The 25,103-nt window shown below is 46.2% G+C and overlaps 1 protein-coding gene across 1 annotated transcript; it reads right to left on the minus strand.

The window, feature by feature from the left end:
- Positions 1-306: 306 nt before the first annotated feature.
- LOC143347223 (uncharacterized) lies at positions 307-1,549 on the minus strand. Its single transcript, XM_076776228.1, has 2 exons — positions 1,378-1,549; positions 307-1,269 (listed from the first exon to the last, which is right to left on the minus strand). Exons 1-2 carry the CDS (start codon positions 1,498-1,500, stop codon positions 307-309), a joined length of 1,086 nt encoding a protein of 361 aa, XP_076632343.1. The 5' UTR covers positions 1,501-1,549.
- Positions 1,550-25,103: the final 23,554 nt, after the last annotated feature.

The raw sequence follows: 25,103 nt of genomic DNA on the forward strand, positions 1-25,103 counted from the left end.
TATTCGATATTGCGATGTTTATACTTGTATTATCGTTGCAATCAACGTCGCGTCTATCAAGAAGAGAAAAACAATTTTATCAAATAATTAACGGTTTATTGCAACTTGAATTTGTATCAGATATGATTTAGGTCGAGTATTTTAAATTGTCTATATTTTAACTAGCTACTAACGCTTGGCACAAATCATCGATCCGAATTTAAACGACGTTTGCTCACAATTTTTATTCTTAACACGAATCCTAAATTCCTTGGACGTGTTTAAGCATTTAACAATTTGATCACTCAATGTATGCCCATTTGCCGACTAATTTTTACTTGCTTTTACACAAATGATGCGGGGGTCATCTGTCCTACAAGTGCTCATTTCTGGTTTTGAAGTGGTGCTTTCAGTAGTCGACTCTGGTTCTGGAGTGGTGTGTTCAGTAGTCGCTTCTGGTTTTGAAGTGGTGCTTTCAGTAGTCAACTCTGGTTCTGGAGTGGTGCGTTCAGTAGTCGCTTCTGGTTTTGAAGTGGTGCTTTCAGTAGTCGACTCTGGTTCTGGAGTGGTGCGTTCAGTAGTCGCTTCTGGTTTTGAAGTGGTGTTTTCAGTAGTCGACTCTGGTTCTGGAGTGGTGCGTTCAGTAGTCGCTTCTGGTTTTGAAGTGGTGCTTTCAGTAGTCGACTCTGGTTCTGGAGTGGTGCGTTCAGTAGTCGCTTCTGGTTTTGAAGTGGTGCTTTCAGTAGTCGACTCTGGTTCTGGAGTGGTGCGTTCAGTAGTCGCTTCTGGTTGTCGAGTGGTGCGTTCAGTAGTCGTCTCTGGTTCTGGAGTGGTGCGTTCAGTAGTCGTCTCTGGTTGTCGAGTGGTGCGTTCAGTAGTCGTCTCTGGTTCTGGAGTGGTGCGTTCAGTAGTCGTCTCTGGTTCTGGAGTGGTGCGTTCAGTAGTCGTTTCTGGTTTTCGAGTAGTGCGTTCAGTAGTCGTCGTTGGTCGTCGAGTGGTGGTTGTTTTCACCGTTGTTGTTTTAACTGTGGTCGAACGCGTGGGAGCCGGAGTGTTTTCGGTAGTTGTTTTCTTCTTGGGCGAAGCAAAAATAATACACTTCATGATAACTGCCCAGCTCGGTCTTGAAACTCCCATTACGTCTACGGATTCCTGTCCAAGACCACCTTCGATGATTTTGATACCCACTATCCACGGGTGTGGAGTTGTTACACTAATGAAGGAAATGTAATAGCCAGGGGGGGCAACCGCACTGCACGTACCTATCTGCGGTTTTCCAAAAATTCTTGGCTGCAAAAGCAAATATATGCATTGGAAACAAGTTTTGTGCACCTAAACTTTATCTTTTACGGGCTACTATATTATTTACTGGTTGTTACTTAAGATCAGGCAAATTACCTTGAAAACGTCCTCATTTGTGACTAGAACGTCACACCACTGACGTTTTCCAATAATTAAGTTGTTCCCCCATACGCAAGCAATCAGAGATATGCACGTCGCCAAAAAAATTACGTTACGCATGTTCGAAGATGTTCCGAGCTTCTCTGGCGCAATAAGTGTCACAAATGTATGCTCCTCGCAACGTATCTGCCACCCGATGGAGCACGACATTATTTATAGCGTCTCCTTATCGATCGTCGCGAACAGTTCTCCGATATCTGACGGACCACACGAATTCGAAGATTTCTATCGTTGAACGGTGACAACAACTTATGTAACGATATTTATCTTCCCTTTCTTCCGTTTTCTTTGCAAAGGCGACTGATACTTCTAATAACGTTTCCAACGATTCGAATAGTTTTTGCTTATTGTTCTCAAATAGACTAACATATAGATGCTCACAAATCGCTTCCGTAACATACAATGCAAGTAAAAGATACGTATAAATTTTACGAGAACTTGAAAGGAGAGTTTCTTTCGTGGAACTAGGAAACGATTTTAAACATTTTTGCGACACTTTTTACGTTCTCAAACCCCACATGCTCTGTCCAAAGTCGCAAAAGTGTAGAGTACAGGTATATAATCAACGTCCGCTTATCGAGTCAAAGATTCGTTCCGTTTCTCTAAATCCAAAATGTAAAAGTCTTGGACTCGACGCGAAATTCGGCTCGATAGTTGTCGCTATTGTTGAAAACTGTGTCAGTGCCGTGACAAATGAAAATCTATTACGTACGAGAGAAAGAAAAACGGCTCGCAGTGCCGGGCAAACGCAAGCTTGCGACTTCTGCTGTACGCAAATTATTTTTCCTTCGCATGGTTACACAATTTCGTTTTGCAGCATCTGTGCGCGTGCACTTTAATTTCTCCAGAGATTTATGCAAACGACTGCTTTGAGCGTGTGCTACGTAATAACACGATCCGCGCACGATGCAACATTTGCCCTTTCTCGATCCTTTCGGTCGGTCGGAAATTCCGCGATCTTAACGCAAAAAAGATTTATGCTCGCAAATCCACCCTCGTGTCGCTCGATCCAGACTTACGTCGCGTTTTCGTTGGCGTATGGAATATTAGGAGCGCGGTAGAGAAACAGTTTCGGCCGTCCAGACGTTAAAAATGTATAGAAATAAATAATAGACGTTACGATAAAAGAAACTTGAACGGAAAGACGGAGATCCAGTCCAGCGGATGAACGTGTCTCGAATTTTCTTGGGAACACGATCGACGGCATGGACTCGCGATATGTTTCAGTCGATCGACCTGCTTCTCGGAAAATTGCAGATTTCTTTGACAAATGCGACCAACGCCGCGAAAAATGAACGAAAAGAAGTGGTATTGCGCGTGGCTCTCGCCGATTTTGCAGGAACGCGAGCCTGAGTGCGATCCATCTTCCGACTACAAAAAATCAGTGCGTCCGCCAGTCGTCGTTCATCACGAACCAGCGAGTTTTTAATTACCAGGCCAGGTGTAATGATGACGAACGACTCGCAATCCCTATCGAGACAATTTTGCTCGATACCTCGTGCCGATCGACTTTGACCGCTCCTTCGATTAGACTGATTATTTCATCGATCTAATCTTTTACAGGAAATGCTTGCGAAGCTAAGATAAAGCCAACCTTTCTACTAGACGATAAACAATGTCAAAACACGCGTAGCTTCGTATTTTTCTTTCATTTAATTTCATTTCTTTAATACGTGGTGTACGCTATTGGTACTAGATATGATTATCGTTGAATGCGTTTACGAGTATCGGATTATCCAAACGTTACGACTGATTTGGTTTCAGGAAATCGAGTCTTTTCTCTAAGAATCTTCGTTCTCGGGAACAAAAGACTACCATTGGCCGTATATCTCGTCCGATTTTCCGGATAGCCTGGGAAAACGGTTCGGAATTAAGCCGACGATCCGTCTGGACGACACCCTCGGCCCTTTTCATCGACCTGCAACCAGCGATTAGGGAACCGTGCGTGAAACGAGCGTATCGCTTAATGAAAGAAGCGATCGTCGGTCCGTGACGCGCGATTTTCTCGCATCGATCGCAGGATTTTATCCTAACCCGTCGGGAATTGTCCTCGAGCCGTTGCGACGGTGCTCGTTGGATCGATGGACGTTCGATATAGACCATATCACGATAACACATTATTTACTTTGATAGTACTAACTATACTCTTAATAACTCGTTAAAAATTCTGCTCTCGCTCGATCAAAGTGAACGTTTAATTAAATAACATTTAAAAGATTTCGATCTGCGTAGGTTCGAGAAGTCAAATATCTGGCAATTTGTCGATCCAAATAGTTCGCCTAATATATTACCAACGAACATGCGATATAACGGTCATTACACGAACGGTGCAGTCGAGAGAGTTGATTGCATTGCCACACACTTCGAATCTGGTTATACTCGTTATATTGTACGTAAATCTTTCGATTCTAATTTTAAGCGATTGCTCGTTATACGGTGTTACCGAAGGTTCTTTGCTCACGCGATTACGACAATAGCAATAACAATTCCCCCGTGACTCCGAAACCGAAGGGTTTCGCGCAAAAGTATGTAATTTTTGTTGAACGTGTAAATGCATCGATGGTACAGAAACGCGTCTCGACCCCGTCGCTAGACGGAAGAATGTCGCCGTGCGGCGCAAATAATTAGCAGCGCCGGTCGCGCCGGTGAGATTTTTAATAGTCGCTCCGGAAACACGTCGGATTAATGCGTCCGCTCGTAATGAGAAGCTGGGACAAAGTAACCCGAGGAAACTCGAGCCCTTTGACGCTTCAGCTGTCCGCTTCTTCGTGCAAATAAAAAGTCAAACGCGCAATTCTCATCGCGAGATCGCTACATCGCGTGCAGTGAAATATGATTAATTATACTCTTGACGTTGGATTTGCTTATCCTACTACCGTACGACAGAATTGCAGGTAGTTTACGGTGGATAAAAAGGGACGCGCGGTTTCGTTAATGAGTAGTCGATGCACATTATGATTGTTTATTTAAACGAGCGAGCAATCTTATCGCCAAACTAATTCTCTTATTACAGACATTATTACTATTTCGAAAGCAAACGTACCGATCTATTTTTCTCAGACAATTCCTGAAATTTACGATTCCGAAGATAAAAAGTAACAGCGATATTATTATACTGTTCCGGTGAAATTGTGTTCTTATCTCCTACGGGCGAGTTCTTAATTAAGCGTCCGGATAATCGGTAGTCGGGGATTGACGTCCGTATAATCGGGAATTCCGATAATACGCGTTCTAGGGTGACTCGAGGGACAGACGGCGAACGTTACCGAGAGAAAAGGGCTGGATTACGTGGGATTCGCGTGAAAGGAGAGAACGCTGGAATTCAGATTCAAGTTCGGGTCCTCGTTTGTCACGGAAAGTGCCCCGCAGAGGTTCCTCTTGGGGATCTATAGTTTGAGACAGCTTTCCTAGCCGGACCTAGACTGACCCGGACGGAGGATCCTTGCTCCGTAGATGGTTCCGATTCCACGATCGTAGGAGCAAGAATTTAGAAAGTTTGTCGCGTCACCCTAACGCGTTCGAGGATCTTGACGGGGGTTGACGAGAGCTATTATGCAAATGCGCAGCCTCCATCGGCGTCCGACGAACTCATTCCAAGTCGTGTTCGTCGTTAAGGGGCCTCCTGCTATCCGAAATCATGTCGGGGACTTGATTTCTTTTCTTTGTCGTTTGCACTTTAGAATTCCGTGCTGGACGTCGCTGATGCTCTCAGCTTCTTCGCGAGCCTGTCTTGTTGTATCGACGAGCGCCGAAAATCAACGACTACGAATCCCCGGATTCGTACATAAATTTTTATTATTATTAGATCTTAGAGAAAGAACAACGAATCAATTTTAAAATTTAGGGCATTCAATAATGTCGTAACCACGGGAGACCCGAAAGGTTCGCGACGAGAAAGGAAGTTTTTCCCCTCGCGCAAGTATTCGTGGCCGCTACTTACCACAAATCCATTGAAATTTATCGAACGTACACGTTCGATCGGGTTCCTTCCGTGCGCGAGTTCGCTTGTCCGTAATCGAGACGCGCGATTTTGAGAAATACCATAGATTATGCATCGGCGTTTCTCGTTGAATAGTTCCGTGTTCAGTGATTCGTGAACCGCTATCTGGTCCACGTGACCGCACGGCCCTTGGTCGAACCTGCGGCTCGATAATAGTTCTAACCGTACAACTATATACGCGCGTACCTATGGAAATGCGAGTACGTACGCCATGTCCCCGAAATATTCCGATTTCCGTTTGTTCTATCAACGCATCGGACGTGTCACGCGAGATTTCCTCGCCTTTTTCCACGCTGCTTGCTTTGTTTTTATATCAACCTTTTCGCGCGTCGACTGTCACGTGAATTTCAGCCGGTGATTTCGCCATATTCTCCGATCCGCTCGCCGCGGAAATAAATATTCGGACTTTCGGGGTTCCCGTTTCTTATGTAGCCGTTATAGTGTTCCTGTATAACGAGCGCACCAAAGAATAACCATTTCCTTAATCAATTTTCATTCTACTTGTTTCAAAGGATAATATCTCTTCACTTTGTTCGCGTTGTCGCGGCAGATTTTAAGTAAATACTACAATTTTCGACTCATCGAGCACGAGAGGAAGAACGCGTATTCCCATTGATAGGTCTCAACGCTCCAAGCGAACGTATTAAAGATGAATAAGTGTCCATAGCGATCGCCTAAGAGCAACGATGCGGGCTTCAAAGCGTTGCATCATTGATCGTTGAATACGTTAGGTGTCAGCTATTTGGAATATTAGTCTTGGGGATACAGAATCTACCGACGACCCAGATAACTCGGCTGGTTAGGCTAGTCGTCCTACGGGAGCCCTAATTCGAATCTAGGCCCAGTAATCCGATCGTACACGAACCAATGTCCTTGGAAATTTTTCTTCCTGTTCGTACGCTCATCGCAACGTTTCGAGAGCACCCTGTACGTGGTTCTATACGCGTGTTCAAAGAGCTCCGCAAATCGGTACGCACACATATGTATATGTTGTGGTTATTATTAGATTTCGATGCGTAAGGGATGAAAAGGGACGGTGGTGGGTTTCCCGCGACCCTCTGAAAATGGGCTCGAACCCAGCTTACGGATCCACCAACCTTCTCGACATCGTAAAATCAATTCCTAGGCTAGGGAAAATTAATGGTAACAATAATATAGCTTTGTTAACAGGATTGCACTCTTTAGAATACGTAATTAGTATACAGCGTCAAGACGAAGAAATTAATTTCTTAAAAGCGTGAATCAATGTAATGATTAAATCTGTTGGAACGTCAGAGAGAGCTGAATCGAACTATTCGAGTTGTCTCTGATGTATTAAATTTTGAAACTTGCACGAGATAGAGTTAGAACATTATTTGAACCGCGGAGGAGGCGCTACCTCACCGACACGATTCCATCCGATCGAACATAATTGCGCGAGAATTAGAATCGAACGGCGTATTGTGCCAAATGAAAATTTGACCAGAGAGGTCACCGTGTCACACAGGCAACGTTTTAAAGGACGTCGGACGCTTTGTACCTCGAATATGGTATCGAGCAATTCGGTTATTGTTTGATATCCAATTAAATCGCGAAGTCTCGTTGTTTACCCGCGCGATGCCGATGAAAGCGGTGAATTAAACGCGTGACTGTTCGCGATTCGATACGCGAGGAAAAACGCAGAGGGAATTGGTCGCCGACCAGCTAAATAGCGGATCGGTCGTGTAACAGGCGTGTTCCATGATTCGTTCAAATTCCTGCGAAATATTCGCGACGTGGGTGTACGTCGAAAGCATGTAATAAAATCTAACGGGAAATTGGCTCGAAAAACGATTGGGAAATGTTGGGGAACTCGTATTTTTGTTGAACCGTTTCGACGAATCGAACAGATTTACTTTGCAGACGATGCGTAGGCAGCAGGCGTTTTAATGTATTATACTCCGGATAAAAGAAATTTTTGCAAGCGCGTCGCACGTCTTTCGATAAAATTCCCGTCGTGAAACAACATTATTGTCTCTTACGAGGTAAAGGAGTCACCTTTATTTCGAAATAAACTTTATCCCCGTATCGTCGTTATTCAAAGAGGAGAAATTGTTTCCTCGAAACGTATATTGATAATAAAATTCCGATAAAGAGAAATATATTTATGTTACTGGATAATCGGAAGAGTATACTAAATATCGCGGATGGAATATTGCATATACGATAACATTATTAAAAGTGCATAAATATTCAAAGATCACCGCTCGGAACGAACGACAATGCTTCCGATAAAAAAAAAGTCAAGCGGACCGCAAACAACGATCGATCGGGCCGCGAGTTTCGCGCGGCTGTCCTACATAATGAATAGAATTGGATACAATTATTCATAATTGAAGCTCGGTGCAAAAAGGCTCCGCTTAATCAGCACGCAATTCGAAAGAACGTCCAATTAGAAGCGTAAACGCTTTGAAGAGTATCAAAGCGAGAATCATTGCGTCGAAGCCACGGTCTGCAGTATTTCACGAGGCTGGCTGGCTGGGTGGATGGGTGGTCAATTTCATTACCGCGGTATGGACAAAAAGCGTATTTGCTTACCGTAATACGTTGGTAAGATCGATCATAGCGATGGAAACCAGCGACCGGATGATGCATCGGATGCATTCGCCGGCACAGCTGACCTCGATCCGCGAGACTCAGGATTAAAGGTTCTCGTTTGGCCATCGACCGTGCCCTCCATTGGGGCAAAACAATTTTATCGACTCCTGTCTCACCGGGAAGCATTTTCCTGCATTACAGAGAGACGCCCCTGGGATACTGTACAGAAAATCTTTGAGCCCTTTGCAGGAGCCGATCGCTCTGTTTCCCGGTCCCGGTATTTCATTGTCCAATCTGTGGGCGGCTATGTACCTCGTACTTTCGCGACAGTGTTGTACAGAAAAAGAGCAAAAAACGGGTCGCACAGATTTGTGGAATCGCCGAGACTAAAGCGATATCGAATCGCAGTCCTCTGATAAAAATCGACGATCGCAGTTTTTGATCGAACTCCCGGTCGGTTTTAATCGAATTACCGTTCGAGAGCAAAGGTGAAAATTAAGATGTGCTTTTCTTTCGTTCGAACGATTTCGAGCCTCGAAATTTCGAAGGAGCCCAGGCAATTTCCAGGCTGCTTATCGAAATGATATTTGCAGCGTGGAAGGAAGAAGAGCAGGAGAGAGGTTTCGAGCGGCCGGCGAGTCTCTTCAAAGAACAAGCGAAAATCAAGCACGCGTGTATCAATCTCGAGTGCCAATCTCGACGACGAGCGTCTCTTATCTCCCTACCTTTGATATCAGAGGTCCGCTCCACACGATGTTCTCTCCAGTCTTTGGACTTTCGTCTGAAACTTAGTCGGTGGATCCCGTATGTAAGAAACCTCTCTTCAGTTTAATATCCGAGTATGCAGATCAAATTTCTTACGTGCTTCCGCGTCGCGCACGATTCTCTTTGCCCGACAAATTTACCACTCGCGTTCAGAACTCTGTATTTATTTTACAATTAATCCATCGATTCCTAACTAACGGTGTTAACGTATCGTAATTTTACGACCAGTGGACTGCGTGCGTTTACGTCATGTAACCGTAACCGAATCGATAGGTTCAGTTCTTTTTTTCGGTAACCGTGATGCTCGAATAACTGCACCGATATCGGGACCGCAACTTTTCAGTTACTCGGGGTTGGTCGCGTTTTCATTTCAGAAATGGACCATCCGACTAGAAGAATGAACAAGATACATGCCCCGTATTACATGCGCTCGGACGCCAAGCTTCAAAGCGACGCGTACGCGCCACGGTGTCGCGGCCATTAATGCAAAACAAACATTTTTATATTACTCATTGTATAAAACCTAGTGTTAAATGCAGAACCTAGCGAATACAATATATCGATAATCTCGGTGAAACGCGCAAGGAATTCGTAGAGATTATTTCGTTCCAAGGGAGATCGATAGATTTGTTCGAAGGCGAGGAGAAACCGAACTCGAAGACGAAATCCCGTAGAATGAACGGTCCGTGTCGCGTTCTCGAGTGCGCATTCTCCTCTTGATTACTCCGAGCAGAAGAATTCTCGAATCACCGTGGCGAGGTAAAAAGAAAAGAAACGCCGGAGAAAGAGAATTGCCCGAATTCGGTCCTCCGTCATAGTGACGGGGAGCTCACAAAACCGTGTCGCTTCCGTCTTCGTCTCCGTCTCCGTCTCTCGAGCCGCCGGCTAAACCGGAAATAAGCAATCGTCGCGATGCCTTTGCGCAGTTCCGTTTCTCGTGGATCGTAGATCGGTGGTGGGGCCGGGTCTGTCTCTCGGCGAGCAGGGGAATAAGAAAAAAGGACCGGAGGATACGATCGAGGTCGAACCACGATGGTAGAAAAATTCAACGGCCAGGCCTGTTCATTAAGACCGGGGCCCTGTGCAGCTTTGTTAGGGGCCCTGCGACCGTTATCACCGCGATCCATAACCCGTGAAATTACGAGAACGCGACCAGCGCCCTGTAATTTTACGATTCGCAACCTACTTAACACCGGGACACCGTGTATTTCGCCCAATCGGTCCGCGATCTCTTTTCGCACCGTCTGCCAAGGATGGCTAAACGATTACCACCGTAGCTCGCGACCAAGGACAATGGATCCTGCACGATCCTTCCGGCGATCTGATAGCGCAGCGACAAAATGACGGGGCTGTTACGCGCGCGTCCCGACGCGTCTTCTGAAAAACACGCGCGGTTCGTTCTGCACAATGGACGGCTGGGAACGACCGTTTTTGCCGGACATCCTAACGCCGTTCCTGCCGACGCGAACTCGTCTTAATCCTTTCTTCGCCTAATTTCGAACAGGTACCCGAAGCTAGCTGTTAAAAATCGCAGAGAGAACGAAACACTCGCTATTTCTCATCAAGCGTTACGATTTACCAGTTTCAAGGGACACGTATTTGACTATTAATAAGTTTACAATAGTAAATTCCATCAGCATGACACAGGCATTGCTCGCGACGCGTCTCAAGCTGAAATCGATTCGACGATTGTCTCGAAATCTAATAGTTTCCGAGGTATTCGATGCTCAAGTTCTGGAATTGCAATTTGCGTATCAATTCGCTCCGCGTGACAAACGATAAATAAGAGAATCTAATATAACGTTTTGAGGAATTCTGGCCACGATTGTGCACACGGTACACCGCCGTGAAATACGGATTATCTTCGCCACGACCGGTTAATACTCGCACAGGTTACACGTTGTCCTTCGAAATAGAGATTAAGTGGTTGTTGGAACATTTATGTTATGAATGAAAAATGCACTCGCTGAGGATGTTTACCACTGACACTGATAAACGAATTCGAAGAATCGCGAATCTATCTGGCGCGCTTTAAAAATTTTCCTAACCTCGAACCGATTCGATCGGATTGCGCGTCCATCACGGTTTCTTTAAATGCATTTTGCGTCAGAACAATGACTTACAAATTCAGTTGTTTCAAAAGTAAACACGATATATTCCACAATCCGCAGATAACGTGTTGACAGTACAGTTCGTGGAACAAGCCAGATAATTTAAAAAATATTTATATTTAGTTACACGCAAGTCACTCATTATAAAAATAGTCCAATTATCTCTGTCTCGAGATATAATAGATTGCATGCATTGCTCGGTTAAACAAGATCCATAAGCGATAACTGTAGTGTATTCTTGTATACATATTCTTGTGTATTCTTGTGTATACTTATCGATAAGTACATTTATCGAATAATTTAATCTGATAATTATACATACTTATCGCACACTCTTAAATATACGTGGAAATATTATATGTATATAAATTTCACGGAAACTAATGAACCATCGCACGGCTTATAAAACTTTTTATTGTCTAAAATACATATTATCGATGAAAACAAACAAGTAAGCTTAAACTACGAATAACATACCTTATCTACCTTTTACCGATAATTGTTTTTCTTGATTTCAAGTTTGCATTTCGTACCCGCGTTCGACATTCTGCCGTCAACAATCGATATACTATCGATCACGCAATTAAGATCGCCTAATCTCATGATTTTGGCCGCGACAATATGTTTACTAAAATTTATGTTGTATCAAAAGTCACTCGTTTAAGTGGAACGCTTGCAACGTCCGAAAAGTTTTTTTTTTTGTTCGATCCACTCGTACGATGTTTTAAAACTATTTTTAGAAAACTAAATACCAGCTGATACTAACAAAAAATGCGACAAATATCGATTATCGAGTCGTTGTCGATTACCGTATTATCATTTCGAATTTACATCACATACTCTCCGCATATTACATCGTACTCTGTACGCGTTAAGCAAAACATTCATAATATTAACGTAATTTGGTAATTTAAAAACATTAAATGTCACCTCACTGTCTCGTGATAGATCCATGAAATCGAAGTTCGATTCCGTGCAACAAGTTTCTCCTGTAACGTGCTTCGTGTCGCACGAAATCATCAGAATTTTGTACGAGGTGTCAGCTATTCTTCCACAGAGAATTTTTGGACAAACTCGGATCTCTCTCGATAAAAATATGTTTCTCGCGTCGAATCCACGACACGGCCAACTAATTGTAAGAATAGAGGCATATGTAAACGCATTCAGCGCGTTGACCCACTATTTACCGCATAATAAAGAAATTACTCGACAACAACTCCAGCAACCTACGATGAAACGCTATTTTTAGGAAACCGTACATTTTCAACGTTCGTACACGTTGTCTGGTAATTGACGACACGAAAGACGAGACGACAGATAATACCACGCCATAATCGATGCTCAAGAACAGTTGTACAAGTGGAAATGATCAGTAAGGGACAGACGTTGGATTAAACTAAACTTCTGTCGCCCTTTATAATATTTTATCGCTTCCTTGCAACTATTAGCCGACGTATTGCAGCGATGCAGGAAATGAAAGAACCTCATCGCGTTAAATGTAGAATGCGTTGGTCGTGTTTCCGTTGGGCCATAGGCTAATCTAAAATCCATGTTTCACGCAATCTTGCAGTTTAGTGCGGGTGTAGCGGTCCGTGGTCGCGGTTTTCGATAAATCCGTGTTCCCGAGGAACGTGGCTGGGAAAATATGCGAAAAGATAGGCTGTCGCGGTGCCAACCGGGAAGAAGTTAAACGGGATATGAACGCAGCGATTAATTCTCGCGAGCGATTTTTCGGCCGAGCCGTTGGCCGTTATCCGATTGGCTCGAACGGGTCCGAGAGTCTCTCGTCGTTTGGCCATCGCAATTTTTGTACCGCAAGTTTGCCTCTGGTTCGTTAAAAAAAATTCTGAAATCGTATTCCACGGATCGAAGTTAATCTTTGGTTTCGACTATACGCGTATTCGCACTTCAAGGATAAACGCCAACAATGGACGACGATGTAAGCCGTGTTTACGATTCGCGAACTGTAATCAGAGTTCTTTATCGCGCGGATGATTACTCCGAAAGGAATTTAGACCAACGGGTTCGCGACAAATTTCAGATTTCTATCGGTGTAATCTCGTATCTTGACGCAGCTGCGCGTAATGCCCCCGAAACGTCGGAATTGCTTTCCAGGGAGCTGGACAATTCGTAGAAATACCGTTAAACGCGTCCTAGTATACGAGCAGTGCTCTAAACTGTGATACTCTTGACTTTGCTCCAATTCGACTAAACCCGATACGCCCTAGGATTGCCGATCGCCGATGAAACAAGTTCATGGAACAGCAATTGCACTTAACGAACGTAGAACACGAGAGTCGGGGGTCTCTCCCATCGGAGAAGAAAGGTTATAACGTGTTTTGCGCTCCTCGTTCCATCCTTGGGAAATTGTACCCTAAATCCTCGGTCCCGTTCCACGATTTCCGACGACCGTCGAAACAAGATCTTCGAACAGCAATTACAATTAACGGAACGTCGAGCGCGCGAGGTTGCATTTCCCCCTCCAGGGCGAAACTTAATTGGTACTTAACCGCGATAAGTATCGCGACGAGAGCCGTGAATTCGCGGGACGCGATAGGCGGCTTCCATCGCGGTCTCGTCACGTGGGCGGTCGTCTAATATCAGAGCACACACGAAGCGTGACAAATCCCAGATTACCTTCGGGGGCTGAACAATACGCTCGGGATAGGTAGAAAGCGGAACCGAGCTGTTAATTTCCTGTTGCGGAACCAAACAGGCTGCAGACCCGGGAGAAACAAAGGCTCGCGGGGGATCTTTGCCTCGATGCCTCCGAGCTTTCGCCCTCGAATCAAATACCCCATCGTCGAACCCAAAACCAATGGGCTGGCTTCCATTTTCTTAACGTCCTCGTTTAAACAACGCGCCTTTCCAACCTCCCTTTCGTTACGGTTCAGAGTCCATTAGCGTTCTTACCGATTACGAATTTATCGCGGCCGATATGGCGGTCCGTGCTTTCCGTTCGATTAAAAATCGAGGAAACGATACGGATGTAAATGGAACGTGGCAATTTTAAAAACACTTTCAATTTAACGATAGCGATTTTATAGCGTACGAATACGAGTACGAGTAATCGTGTAAACTGAGTGTGTAAAATTCTGAACACGGTCTCGAATCTTCGTAGAACGAATTATCAAATTCGAGCGCGATATCGTTTCCAGGGACGCGAATTACGGTCCGTGGGTGAAATTTATTTAACGCGAGCCGGAATTCGTGTAGCCACTCCGCAATCAGAGGCGATCATCTTTCGCCGGGGATCGTGAAAGAACTGGGAAAGAACCGAAGCCAAAAACGAGCCCGCGTTACGTGCTCGTTCCCCAGGCATGCAATCCACGCTCCCGGGAAAGCTCACGTTCCACGTGCTCGTTCCCTTTTGCCGTTGGTCGCTGGTTGCGATACCACCGGCGCGGTTTCAGCGGGCTAATTAACGAAAGCCGGGGTCTAGACTCCCGAGGGGGCCAGCGAGACCGGTAAAACCGAGAAACCCGTCTGTTGGTCGCTTTGATGCGTCTGCGACTTTGCAACATTTTGCTGACCTGAACGTAAACGCGCTCTTGTAAACCGAAATTCAACTTTTCCGCAGATAGCAGCGCGCAACTTTCCAAACTTGTCTCTTCCAAGTACGTTGCACGTCGCGTAAAATGTTTTCTCGGAAATACGTATGCTACCTACGAACGGTTTACGAAATTTTCAGCGACTCTTACCGTTCGAAACGAATGTAAACGAGAACGTGGAAACGTCTTCGAAACTTTTAATTCCCCTCGTTGAACAACGCGTTTGACAAATTTTTCTATGAAAATATGTGCCAAGAAAAGGGACATCGTCGCGAATCCTAGCGCTACGCTCGCTTCTAAAGTCACTATTTTTGTTGTAAATACTAGAAAGTAGTTCTCGCTTCGCGACGCGTTTCTTACCTCCGTTTTGCTTGGAAAATCGACGGTTCGATCGATTTTGAATCGGCGAACAGAACTCGGATTTCTCCGTCGTCTGAAATGTAGGTCGAATCTCTTATCGAGTTTTTTTTTCATGGCTTGGCGGAATTGAAATATTTTACCAAGTGCAGAACATCGTTCCTATCGTGGGTCGCGAGCGTTCGTCCCGCGTAAGAGGATTGCAAGGCCGAACGACTGTACGTCGAGAGCTTTAATTACCTACGTTTCAACGAGCCGCCGCGATATTTTCTCGAGTCTGAGGAAACGATCATGGAAATCGTTTTTCGCATCTTCCGGCGGTGTTTTTTCTTACAACAGTGCGGTCTTAAGACGAGATCTGCGAAGCGAATTCCGCTGAAAGTTTAATTAAATCGCAGGAACCCGCTCCGTACGCTTTCCAACCTATCCCCGTCGATACGTTTCCGATGTTTACGATCCGCGTGCGATTCAATTTGAATGTAACAACGGATTGTATTTCCAACTACGTAATTACGCGATATTTTGCCCGTTTAATTAATATTTCGTAGAAGGATATTCCGGCGAGCGCGCCGACGACTGTTTCAAATTTTATCAATTCGAATAAAGTTGACCGTCCGGCCCTGTTAAAATTATGTTTGGAACTATCGGGCGCAATTTCCCTGGAATAATTATGGTTTAATTGATGCCACTCCCCCGACCCGGATCAACTTTCCCAACAGACTTTTCTCGCCCTTGCCACCAGAGGGCTTTTCGCCGGACTCTGGTCTTTCAAGTTCTTGCTTAGACGTCGATTTCCAAGATATATAGACCCTTTGTCTCGTTTACGGGCCATTGGAGCCGAAAGTGAACCTAAATGGACTTATATACACCACGACTTAACGGACTAATCGACGGAATTGGGATTACGTTGAATGGAAACTTCCCGTAAAATAGCATCTGTACAAAGACAAATAAATTCCCAAAGTATTGTTTCCACAATACTGTTTTTATATCGACGACTACAAAAGGCAATAAAACTTCTGATACTCGCTGGAAAAGTAAAATTATTCTTATCGTCCATTAATATCCGACAATGCTACGGTGTTTTTCCAATTTTGTTTTCTTTGGCAAGAAGCGTTTGAATTCTTCGTGTTTCGCGTAAGGTTCGAAAATTCCACGAGTTCTGCGGAGAATTCGGAAAGAATAGTCAGCATTATCCGCGCGTTTCGCGCGATCTCTAGCCATCTGCCTTGCGAATAAGCGTCATAACTGCGACGCCTTATGTCGCATACGGATTTTATTACGTTTCACAGAGCCATTTGTCGCTGAAACCCCTTTATCGGTTGGTTCGCGAATGCGAATCCTCCTGCACGCTCGGAACTTGTCGTCGAAGAATTGAATCCCCGAACGCGCGCGCCGCATATTGTTTCGTATCCTCGAATTTGATCGCGCCATTTCTCTATGAATAACACGAGGTCATAAAAATTAGAAGAAGCGTTCGCGATACTCGGAGGTTCGTAGACGCGGATTCGCGAGGAGGTTCGTTTGTCTCGAACTATGGAACTTTTTAATCTTTCCGCGGCGAGAACGAGCAGATGCTTTCAGGGTTTTTGTTCGAGCGGAATCGACGCGACGCCGGCCCTCTCGGAGCACTCGTCCGACCGATCGACCAGCGAATTTCCACTCCTCGCGACGAACTTTCGCTCGAAAGAGTTCCAACGACGCTCTCCGATCCTCGGTTCCGCCTGTTCCATCCTCCCGGGTTCGCCGGCGTATTAACGACGGGTTAACCGAGATGGAGTCAAGGCTTTTTTCCACGGCGCCGTTGAATCGCATCGTCGCAAGAAACCCGCTCGGTCGTCTTCTCTCTCGCCTCGAGTTTAAAACGGCGACGCCGCGCCGCGCCGCGTCGAGCCGCTTCCTTCTCGAATCCGTCGACGCGGCGTGGATCTCGAGAGGAGTCTCTCTCGCGCGCCGGAAACCCGATATAAAGGAGAAAAGAGAGAATTTGCTTGGTAAAAGATGGCTCCCCGCGGCTCGTCAAAGACCCGCGTACCCCTCCGCGGCGGACGGAAGCCGGCTGGCAGCTTCCTGGCAGCGTGCTCGCGTTCTTTAATCCGCAAATTAATTCGAAAGCTTCCCGTGAAGTCTTGTTCCTCGGTATTTTCGCCCCGGCATTTACACGACGGGGAAGTTTTTTAATCTGGCGAGGGGAACGGCCGGTAGGACGGCGAGAGATGTTTTCATCGCGAGATCCCTCGACTCGGCAGGCCGTGTTGGCACTTCCGGGAAACACGGATCCCTCGTCCGCGAAACTTACCCGACGTCTCGGAGAAACTAGCCGGATACCAGCGACGTCGACTCGCGCGTCGCCAAACCACCGACGACTTAATCGGCCCAAAACTTTTTCGTTGGTCCAACAAAACCAACTGAACCCATGTTTGCCCTTGCAACCTCGAAATTCGACCACCTATTATTTTAAAAAATAGACGTATTCTCAACTTGGCAATATTTCTAATTCGTGCGTCGCTACGAAATACTTTCGAGTATAGGAGCGAATTAACATTGCTCCTTTTGAAAATCAACGCATTCCTCGGAATTCTACTATTTCCCCCACCGCTGGGGAAACGTACTAACTGGCAGTTATTCGGTATCCAAACGTCCAATTAATTTAACTAGCTATGACTGGCAGATAACGCTGAACAGGACATTGAGCGTAGTTCCGCGTAACGATGCTCGGAATACCGAGGCTTATGTCTGTAACCTCTTGGATCCGTAGATCACGAACATTGTTTCTAATCCCCGGTTCCAAAACTATTAGACATTTACTGGACTCGGGATAACTTCTCTTCGTTATCCGAATCATAAAAGAAACGGGTCTTCGGGAGACTCGCTCGATCCTGGGGGTCTTCTGTTCTCAGGAACAGACATACGACACGTAACTTCCAGATAAGTTTAACTAGGGAGGATTTCGTGGGCACCCTGTTCTTCTGGTTGCAAATTCGACAGGTTCAAGGTTAAATAAACGAATAGGTTTGCGAAAGTATCAATTGGTTGGTGCGTTGACTCACGGTTGCGGTTCAGAGTCGGGGACCCGATTCGGGCGAATTTCCAGCGGACCGTTCTAGCTCGCAGCTATAGAAAAGTTCTTTTAATCTTTCGAGCGCGAACGAGCAGACGCTTTCACGACGACGATTCCCGACTTGACACGGCGTGTTAAGAGCTGCCAGGGCTGGCCGGGGGTATGAGGAATACTCGTCTCTGGCGTCGGTTGCCCGTTGGCTTTCCGCACCCGGTCGTCCCTCGGCTCCTCGGCTCCCCCGGCCCCAGACCTTCCGTAGGATTCCAGGATGCCCTGGACGTTGGAATGACGTGTCGGTAGAGATTTCGTTCTGGATGTCGAGAAGCGTTGCAGAGAGGCTCGAATAACCAGGGGAACCAACCACCTCGAGACGCATCACGCTCGCGAGTACACGGCCCCTACCATCCCCCGTAACTAGGCTACGTATTCTCGAGGGGCCGTGTCAAGCGTGAAAATAGAATTTTTAGCGCATCCCTCGGCTAACACACTTACACCGGTAAAATTCGTTTCCTCCTTTTCCGCCGCGCCGAGTCGCGGCTCTTCCGCCCAAGGATCACGACTCGAAAGAACGTTACGATATTTCCTTCGCCTTCTTTGGAAGCTTAACCGAGTGCTGTATCTTAAACCTTTTCCGGTAGGGCGAGTACGATGCTTGGAAAGCTACTCCGATCCGCGAATGCGTCCCCAGGTCTCTTCAAAACACTGAGACGCGTCGTACGCTTCCAGCGTGTCTCGAGAGTTACATCGTTGCTTTAAAAATCTGTTATGTACTAGGAATTATATAAAATTTTTAAAAATTAATTTCATAGACGAGGAAGGAAGTTTTGTCTCGACGACCCACAAACCACCGTTGTACTTTCAACATCCAGGATGATACGAGCAATCGCGCTCCCTTTCTCGGGATCCTTTACGCCTCCGTTTTCCTGGTAACCCCTGTCACAGAGATCGCGACCCGCGACGCATAACAATTCGCGTCTCCGTGGCATCGCTTTATCGCGTTAACGCGGGGCCTCTTCGCCTCGCCCTTTCCATTCTTCCGTTTTGTCAGCGACAACGATCGCGTCTATACGCTCGGTAGCCCGCCAGGAAATTTCACTCGAGCGCAAATTAAGCATGTCTACGCCTCAGGAATTACTTTACTCCTGGACAATGCCACGAACTGGGATCTACAACCACCAGGGTCTGATAAATACTTTCGTGATCGCTTTTCAACGTTCCCTTTTTTCTGCTATATTTATAATTTTGTTTTTCTTGAATTGTCGGTGTAGGAGGACCGTTTCTAATTTGATTTTCTTCATTCTTAGACCTTTTTTGTCAAAACGAATTTCCTAAAATAATTTGACGCGACTCGCATTCTAGAAAAAGCGACCCTGAGCGACCAATTGCATTTGATCGGACTATGGCGTCACGGTAGAAAGAAATTGATCGCAACCCTTGCGTTGCAACGTTCCAACATCGGATACAGGCGAACGACGATAGTTTATCGTAACGGTAGGGTTGCGAGTCGACGATCGACTAACTATCTCACCCATGGCGGCGATTTTGCCGCAGATGCCAAGGAAACCGTCCAGTTTCTCGCGATTTTACCTGAATTTGGCGTTCCCGCAGAATACTTCCTCCCAATGGAGTTTCCACCCCCTCCGTTCCCGCGTTTTCCTATCCCTGTCCAGTCGTGTCCTCCCCAATTTGCTCGTCTTTGTCTGCCCCCGTCCCTTTTGTCTGGCCGTGTTCGCTCCACGGTCCGCGTTTCCTGTCTCTGTCTCCCCTTTGTCAGTGTATCCGTCTTTCTCCCTTGACGTCATCACGAAACTCAGTGGGGATACCGGTCGGCCTATCCAACCGCAGGATGGACTGGATGGAGAACGGGATACGGTCAGGGTAGCCTGTTACCGTGGTAACGCGATACAGAAACTAAATTCCGTATGTACTCGGGGCTAAGTGCGCCTCTGACCAAAATTTCCGTGCCTAAGCAAACGTTACGTTAACACTTAAACGGGATTTTGCAATTAATGCTCCCAGCCGGATACACGACCACGCGGTAAATAAAACGCGCGACCGGCCCCCCAGCTTTCGCGTCCCCTTTCCGTATTATTCTCCGTTCGAGTTTCGCGGCGATTCAAAAAATACCGATTTTTCTTTCGGTCTTCGATTCTTGAAGCATTCGATGCCTCAAAGCGATTTCTGGCCGAGTTGCTGGAATAATGCGGACCCCGATCAAATAGAAAAGACCCACGAGAAGTCTTCTTTACGTGCGGTAGAACTGAGAGTCAAGATCGGGTCGTTCGAGTACCTTTCTTCGACGATACGGAGAATATCGAGGGGGCTAGTTGTTCCGAGTGTTCACCCCTCGGTGAGGAGCGGTCAAGGGGTCGATTTAACGCTCGCGATCGTTTGGATCGCGCTACAGGCGAAAAGGCTGGGATTTGGCTGGTTCCGAGCGGGGACAACGATCACGGAAACGTTAATTGCCTCCTCGAGCCAGAGCGTGGCTCGTGTTTTTCAACATTTAAAAGTTGGCGCGACTGTATCTCGCAAGTGCACTTGGCACCGCCTGCAGGCTGATCCAGGGATTTGCCTGGCTGGCCACGAATTGCATACCGGCAGGTGCCCTCGGTGCCTAAGAGCCCGTGAAACGTTTCCCGCGCGACACATCCGACCGACGCGTACAAAGCCCGACCGCGCCCCGGTATTTACATTAAATATAAAATCCCGTTGCACGCGCGGAAAGGGAAAAGCTGATCCTTCTCTCGTCTCTCGTCTCTCGCGGCTCGGAGCACCGTGCTCGATGGATTCGTCGTACCGTAATTCAATAACGCTGAGTGCAACGCAAAAGCCAATAAGGAAAGAGAGCACCCGCGAATGGGAGATACATACCAATCGGTTTCCCCTTCTTCCTCATCGACTTCTGTTCCCGTGTCTACTACCCATCGTGGTTATTACTTCTCGCCTTTTACGGCGAGATCCACCGCGCCTCGGACCGATCGAAACAGATTGCGTTTATTAGACGGGTGGATATTTATTCGACCCTCGGATCCTCTCGGTCCAAGATGGATCGAGGAACGCGGTTCGATCATCCAACTAACGGGCCGATACTTCTCGAAACGGAGTTACGTAACGCGAGTATAATCGGAGCAACCGCGGTTTCGTTTTAACGCGGGATTACTTCCGATGAGTTTGACTTCCGAAGTCACTCGTAATTCCGGCGAACTCGGATATCGCAAACTTCGAATCAACTTGGATTCGCAGTAGTATTACTCCGGTGTTCGGTCAGACGCTGGCGCCGAAGACGGCGCTGCCTGTACCACGGCTGACAAACACGTTAGATTACGAATTTGCCCTAACCATCGAACCGTATGCTCTAATTAATTTAAGCGTCGAATTAGTTGGGCCAATTTCGAAACGCGTATCAATTACAGAATCAAAATACGAATCGGCTAATCGAACTTTTCGGCGAAGCAGACCTTGACTTTACCAATTTGGACAGTGATATTCGTTAAATCGTAATTATATTATTGTAGACTCGTGTTTGAGAGAATCAGAGGAGACGGCTGATCAAATATGGCCGCGATGAGCAATTAATATCGTCATCCGCGATGGTGCGCGGAGCTATTTGAGAATAATCGTGAAATCGCTCGAAACAGCGGGCTCGTTAATCTCGAGAAGGCGTTCATACATTCTTCATTCCGGTCGACTGCTAAAACCGAAGGAAGGTGTCACGCGAAATTTCAGTCTGAATTTTCGACTGCGACGCCAACGGGAATTTAATACACGACGCTTTATTAGATACATCTTAACAGTCCAGATAACGTCCCGCTACGTAGAAACGTTTCTCCGCGACACGTTTAATTTGCAGGTATACGATAAACGGGGATACGTTTTCGCGCTCCGACAGTCCATAAAACGCGAGCCACGATTACCGCGCGGCTAAGACGCCACAGTTGTAAAAAACTATATAATACTCTCGGTTAATTTTTAAAGTACCACTTACGTCGAAGCCGGAGCCCGGGCTCTGGGCTTCGGGCTTCGGGCTGCCGGAAGTTTCGTTATCCCTCCCCTTTGGCCATCGTGAAGCACACCTTTTTTAATAATACCGTAAAAACCCTCTCAGCTCGCTCGGGAGCCTCTTGGAAAATTACAATTTCTTTCTCTCTCTCTCTCTCTCTTTCTCGCTCGTGTATCCGCCGTGTAACGATTCGACAGTCTCTTTTACTCGAGAACTTTTGCCCCTGATGGCGATCGATAGCGATCAACCACCCTCGTTACACGAGGGATGTTCGCGAGTCGGGATTCTCCGTCGCGCGGACCGTGATATCGTTGTTAGCACTAAACCTACCGCGACCGGTCAAATGACCGTTTTTAAAATTTCGTTTAGAGTTTCTAACACACAATATTATTTTATAATATCTTACGAATAATCATCAAGACACAACTTTCTATACATATAATGGAAAAATTAGAAATATCTGTATGTGTATCATGGTAGGAATGGGTATACACGAAGTGCCGGTAGGTTTAGCGTTAATATCCCTTCCCACGCGACGAAGCAAACAAGTACATATGTACAAGGTCAGCTAAATACGATACGTCGTTTAAAATTTCGCAGCTCGCTAACGCGGTAAGTACGCTCGAACGTGGATTCTCCCCTACAGGGACCGACGTTCGTTGCGTTTCGCCCCCAAATTAGTATTATCGTATAGTCGAAGGCCACGTTTGGTCGTATGACAGATTCTCGTCGCGGAGCGAAGCTTTTTAATGCACGATGCGTCGAACGGTTTTCGAGAGCTCTTTGCTGGAAAAGCGTTTTCCTCTTGCAGCTTGTAAAACCGTCATTTAATCCCCGAGTTGACAACAAAGCCAGTGGCGACCAAGTCTCTTTGCGGGACAAAGCCAGCGAAAACGTGCGGAATACTGTCGGACCGGTCGAATGAAAAACTCGACGACCGCTGGCGGAAAATCGCGGCCGCTCGGAAGCTCCGGGCTTCTTTCGGCGATCGTTCTCAAAGAACGGCACTCTTTCATATTCCATCAACGCAACGAGGCCAACGGCGGGTTCGAGAAAGAAATCACTTGGACGTGTACACACGGTGAATGTGCGAGCTCTCGCGGTTCGCGGGCAACTTTTCACTCGCGCGGTTTTCCGCTCCGCGACTCCTGCCTTGAGAAATCGAGGCTACGTTTATCAATTTCTAATGCACGAGACTGTTTCGCCGACCGGCGCACCTTGTTCCCCGTATTATTCGTCGTGAAACGATCCCATTTCGCGTTCCCTGGCAAGAAATTGCCATGTCGGTCAACACGCTCGGAAGCTGGACGACGACGCGCGGCCATTGTCGTGCCTTTCCTACGTTGCTTAAAACTTGTCCTTTCGGTTTAATAAATTCAAAGGTTCAGCCATCGCTGCTCTCAGCTATTAGCCTCCTCGAAGGCTCCTCCGTTGGGAATTACTGAATGGCGCGGAACTAACGACGCCGGAGTTTCCACTTGTGCAAACTTTGGTTCGCGGAGTGCGCAAGAACGCTTAGTTAAGCAGAAATAAGGCGCCGAATGTTGCTACCGGATTAAATATAAACAGTAACAAAGAAGGTACAAACGAGACCCGGCTACGGATTTTACCGTCTCTGCTCAGCATTACGCGATGCCTTTAATTTCGCCCTGGAATATTGTCGCCCGTAACCTCTGTCCATCGTGGATCTCGTGAAAGATAGTACGAGTTTGTAACGTTTGCGTTCAGTACCGAAATATAATTTCCTGTTTAACGCAACTACGTAAGGGATTTAAATTTATAGAGAAAACAAAAGAGATTTACCCTCGAGTCTCCCTTAGGTGAAAGCTTTTTTAATTACGTTTGCGAGTAACATACTCCGTCCAGATTCCGTTAATCTCCATTTTCGGCCACCCTGCATTACTTGTTAGACTACGTTGAATGTTTAAACGCAGCTTGTTCTCTGTGCCATGTTTGAGGATTAATTTTTAATCGCGCTTAATTCGAAGAAGCAAAGTTCGTCGAGCCGCCGCGAACGAGTACCTCTGTTCTCCCCTGTCGGTTGATAACGCCTTACGGAGACAGGTTCTGATCAAAAATTTACACGAATTAGGGTTCTTGGCGACCGGATTACCGGTAATTGAAAGTTCCCTTGAACTTTCGGGAACTTTTTAAATTAATTACACTGGTTTCGAGATCGCGTAATCGGTCTACTTTAGAATTTAAAGAATGCACGTTTCGCGAATACCGTATGGGTCAGAATTTCGGAAAATCGACCGATCGTGACAGATTTTGCGTCTCTGTGCTCGCGAAACGCTTTATTTCGTAACGTCCGACGCGCCGCAAATGAAATATTTCCATCGGAATGTTATCGTCCCGATGAGTACAATGGTTCAAAAATTTTTACAGAATAGAAAATAACTAACGATTTTTCGGCGAATATTTCCTGCGCTGTATCGCGAAATGAAAAAAACAATTTTTGGCAATGGTTAACTCGAGTGTAGACCGTAGTGGAGACGATAGAGCAATCCGCGTTGCCTGCCTATGTTTAATGGAAGCAAATAGCTTTACTCCGACGATGCTTCAAAACATTTTGGGTACAACTGTAGATACACTGATCGATAATTATTTACATCGGGTCTGTATCCGGTCTGGCGAATCGGAACGCAACAAATGTTTTCCATGTATTGCGAGCGATTCGTTGCAAATCGATCGAAGAGACCAGGATGGAATATATGGACAAAGTTGTTAAAAAATAGTATGCATGTATAACCTGAATGTTCGACACACGTTACTTGGATTGGACGACATCCTTGGGTCCGATTCGTAAAATCGCGTGTCTGGCGGCTAAACGAGCAGAGATCGCGAGATCGCGCGGAATCGTAACTCTAGATCTGTCAACGATTAATCACACGGTATCGACGCATTATCGGGGTTAAATTAGCGAAACTAATTTCGGCGTGCGTCGCATTAATCCGATACCAGGTCGGACAAGGTAAACTCTGACCCGTGATTGCGCCCGGTTAAGCGTAACTGTGCGCCTTAACATAGGCTTGTGCCCTGTTTAGAGCACAGTCTAATTTACCATCGACCGCTTTGGCGCGTCGGTCGAATCACCGCTGTTTATATTGCAATCGCTTCTGTACTGCTTGTTACTGCTTCTCTTCTAAATAATAGAAACGATGCGTTTTCTCTAGGCGTTTAAATCGCTACTTTTAATGCTGAACAAAGTAGACACCCCCCTTCAAAGATAAATAAATAATTCGTCTCTGGTTCATCT

Source organism: Colletes latitarsis, chromosome 2 (genome assembly GCF_051014445.1).
Source record: "Colletes latitarsis isolate SP2378_abdomen chromosome 2, iyColLati1, whole genome shotgun sequence".
Taxonomy (NCBI): Eukaryota; Metazoa; Arthropoda; class Insecta; order Hymenoptera; family Colletidae; genus Colletes; species Colletes latitarsis.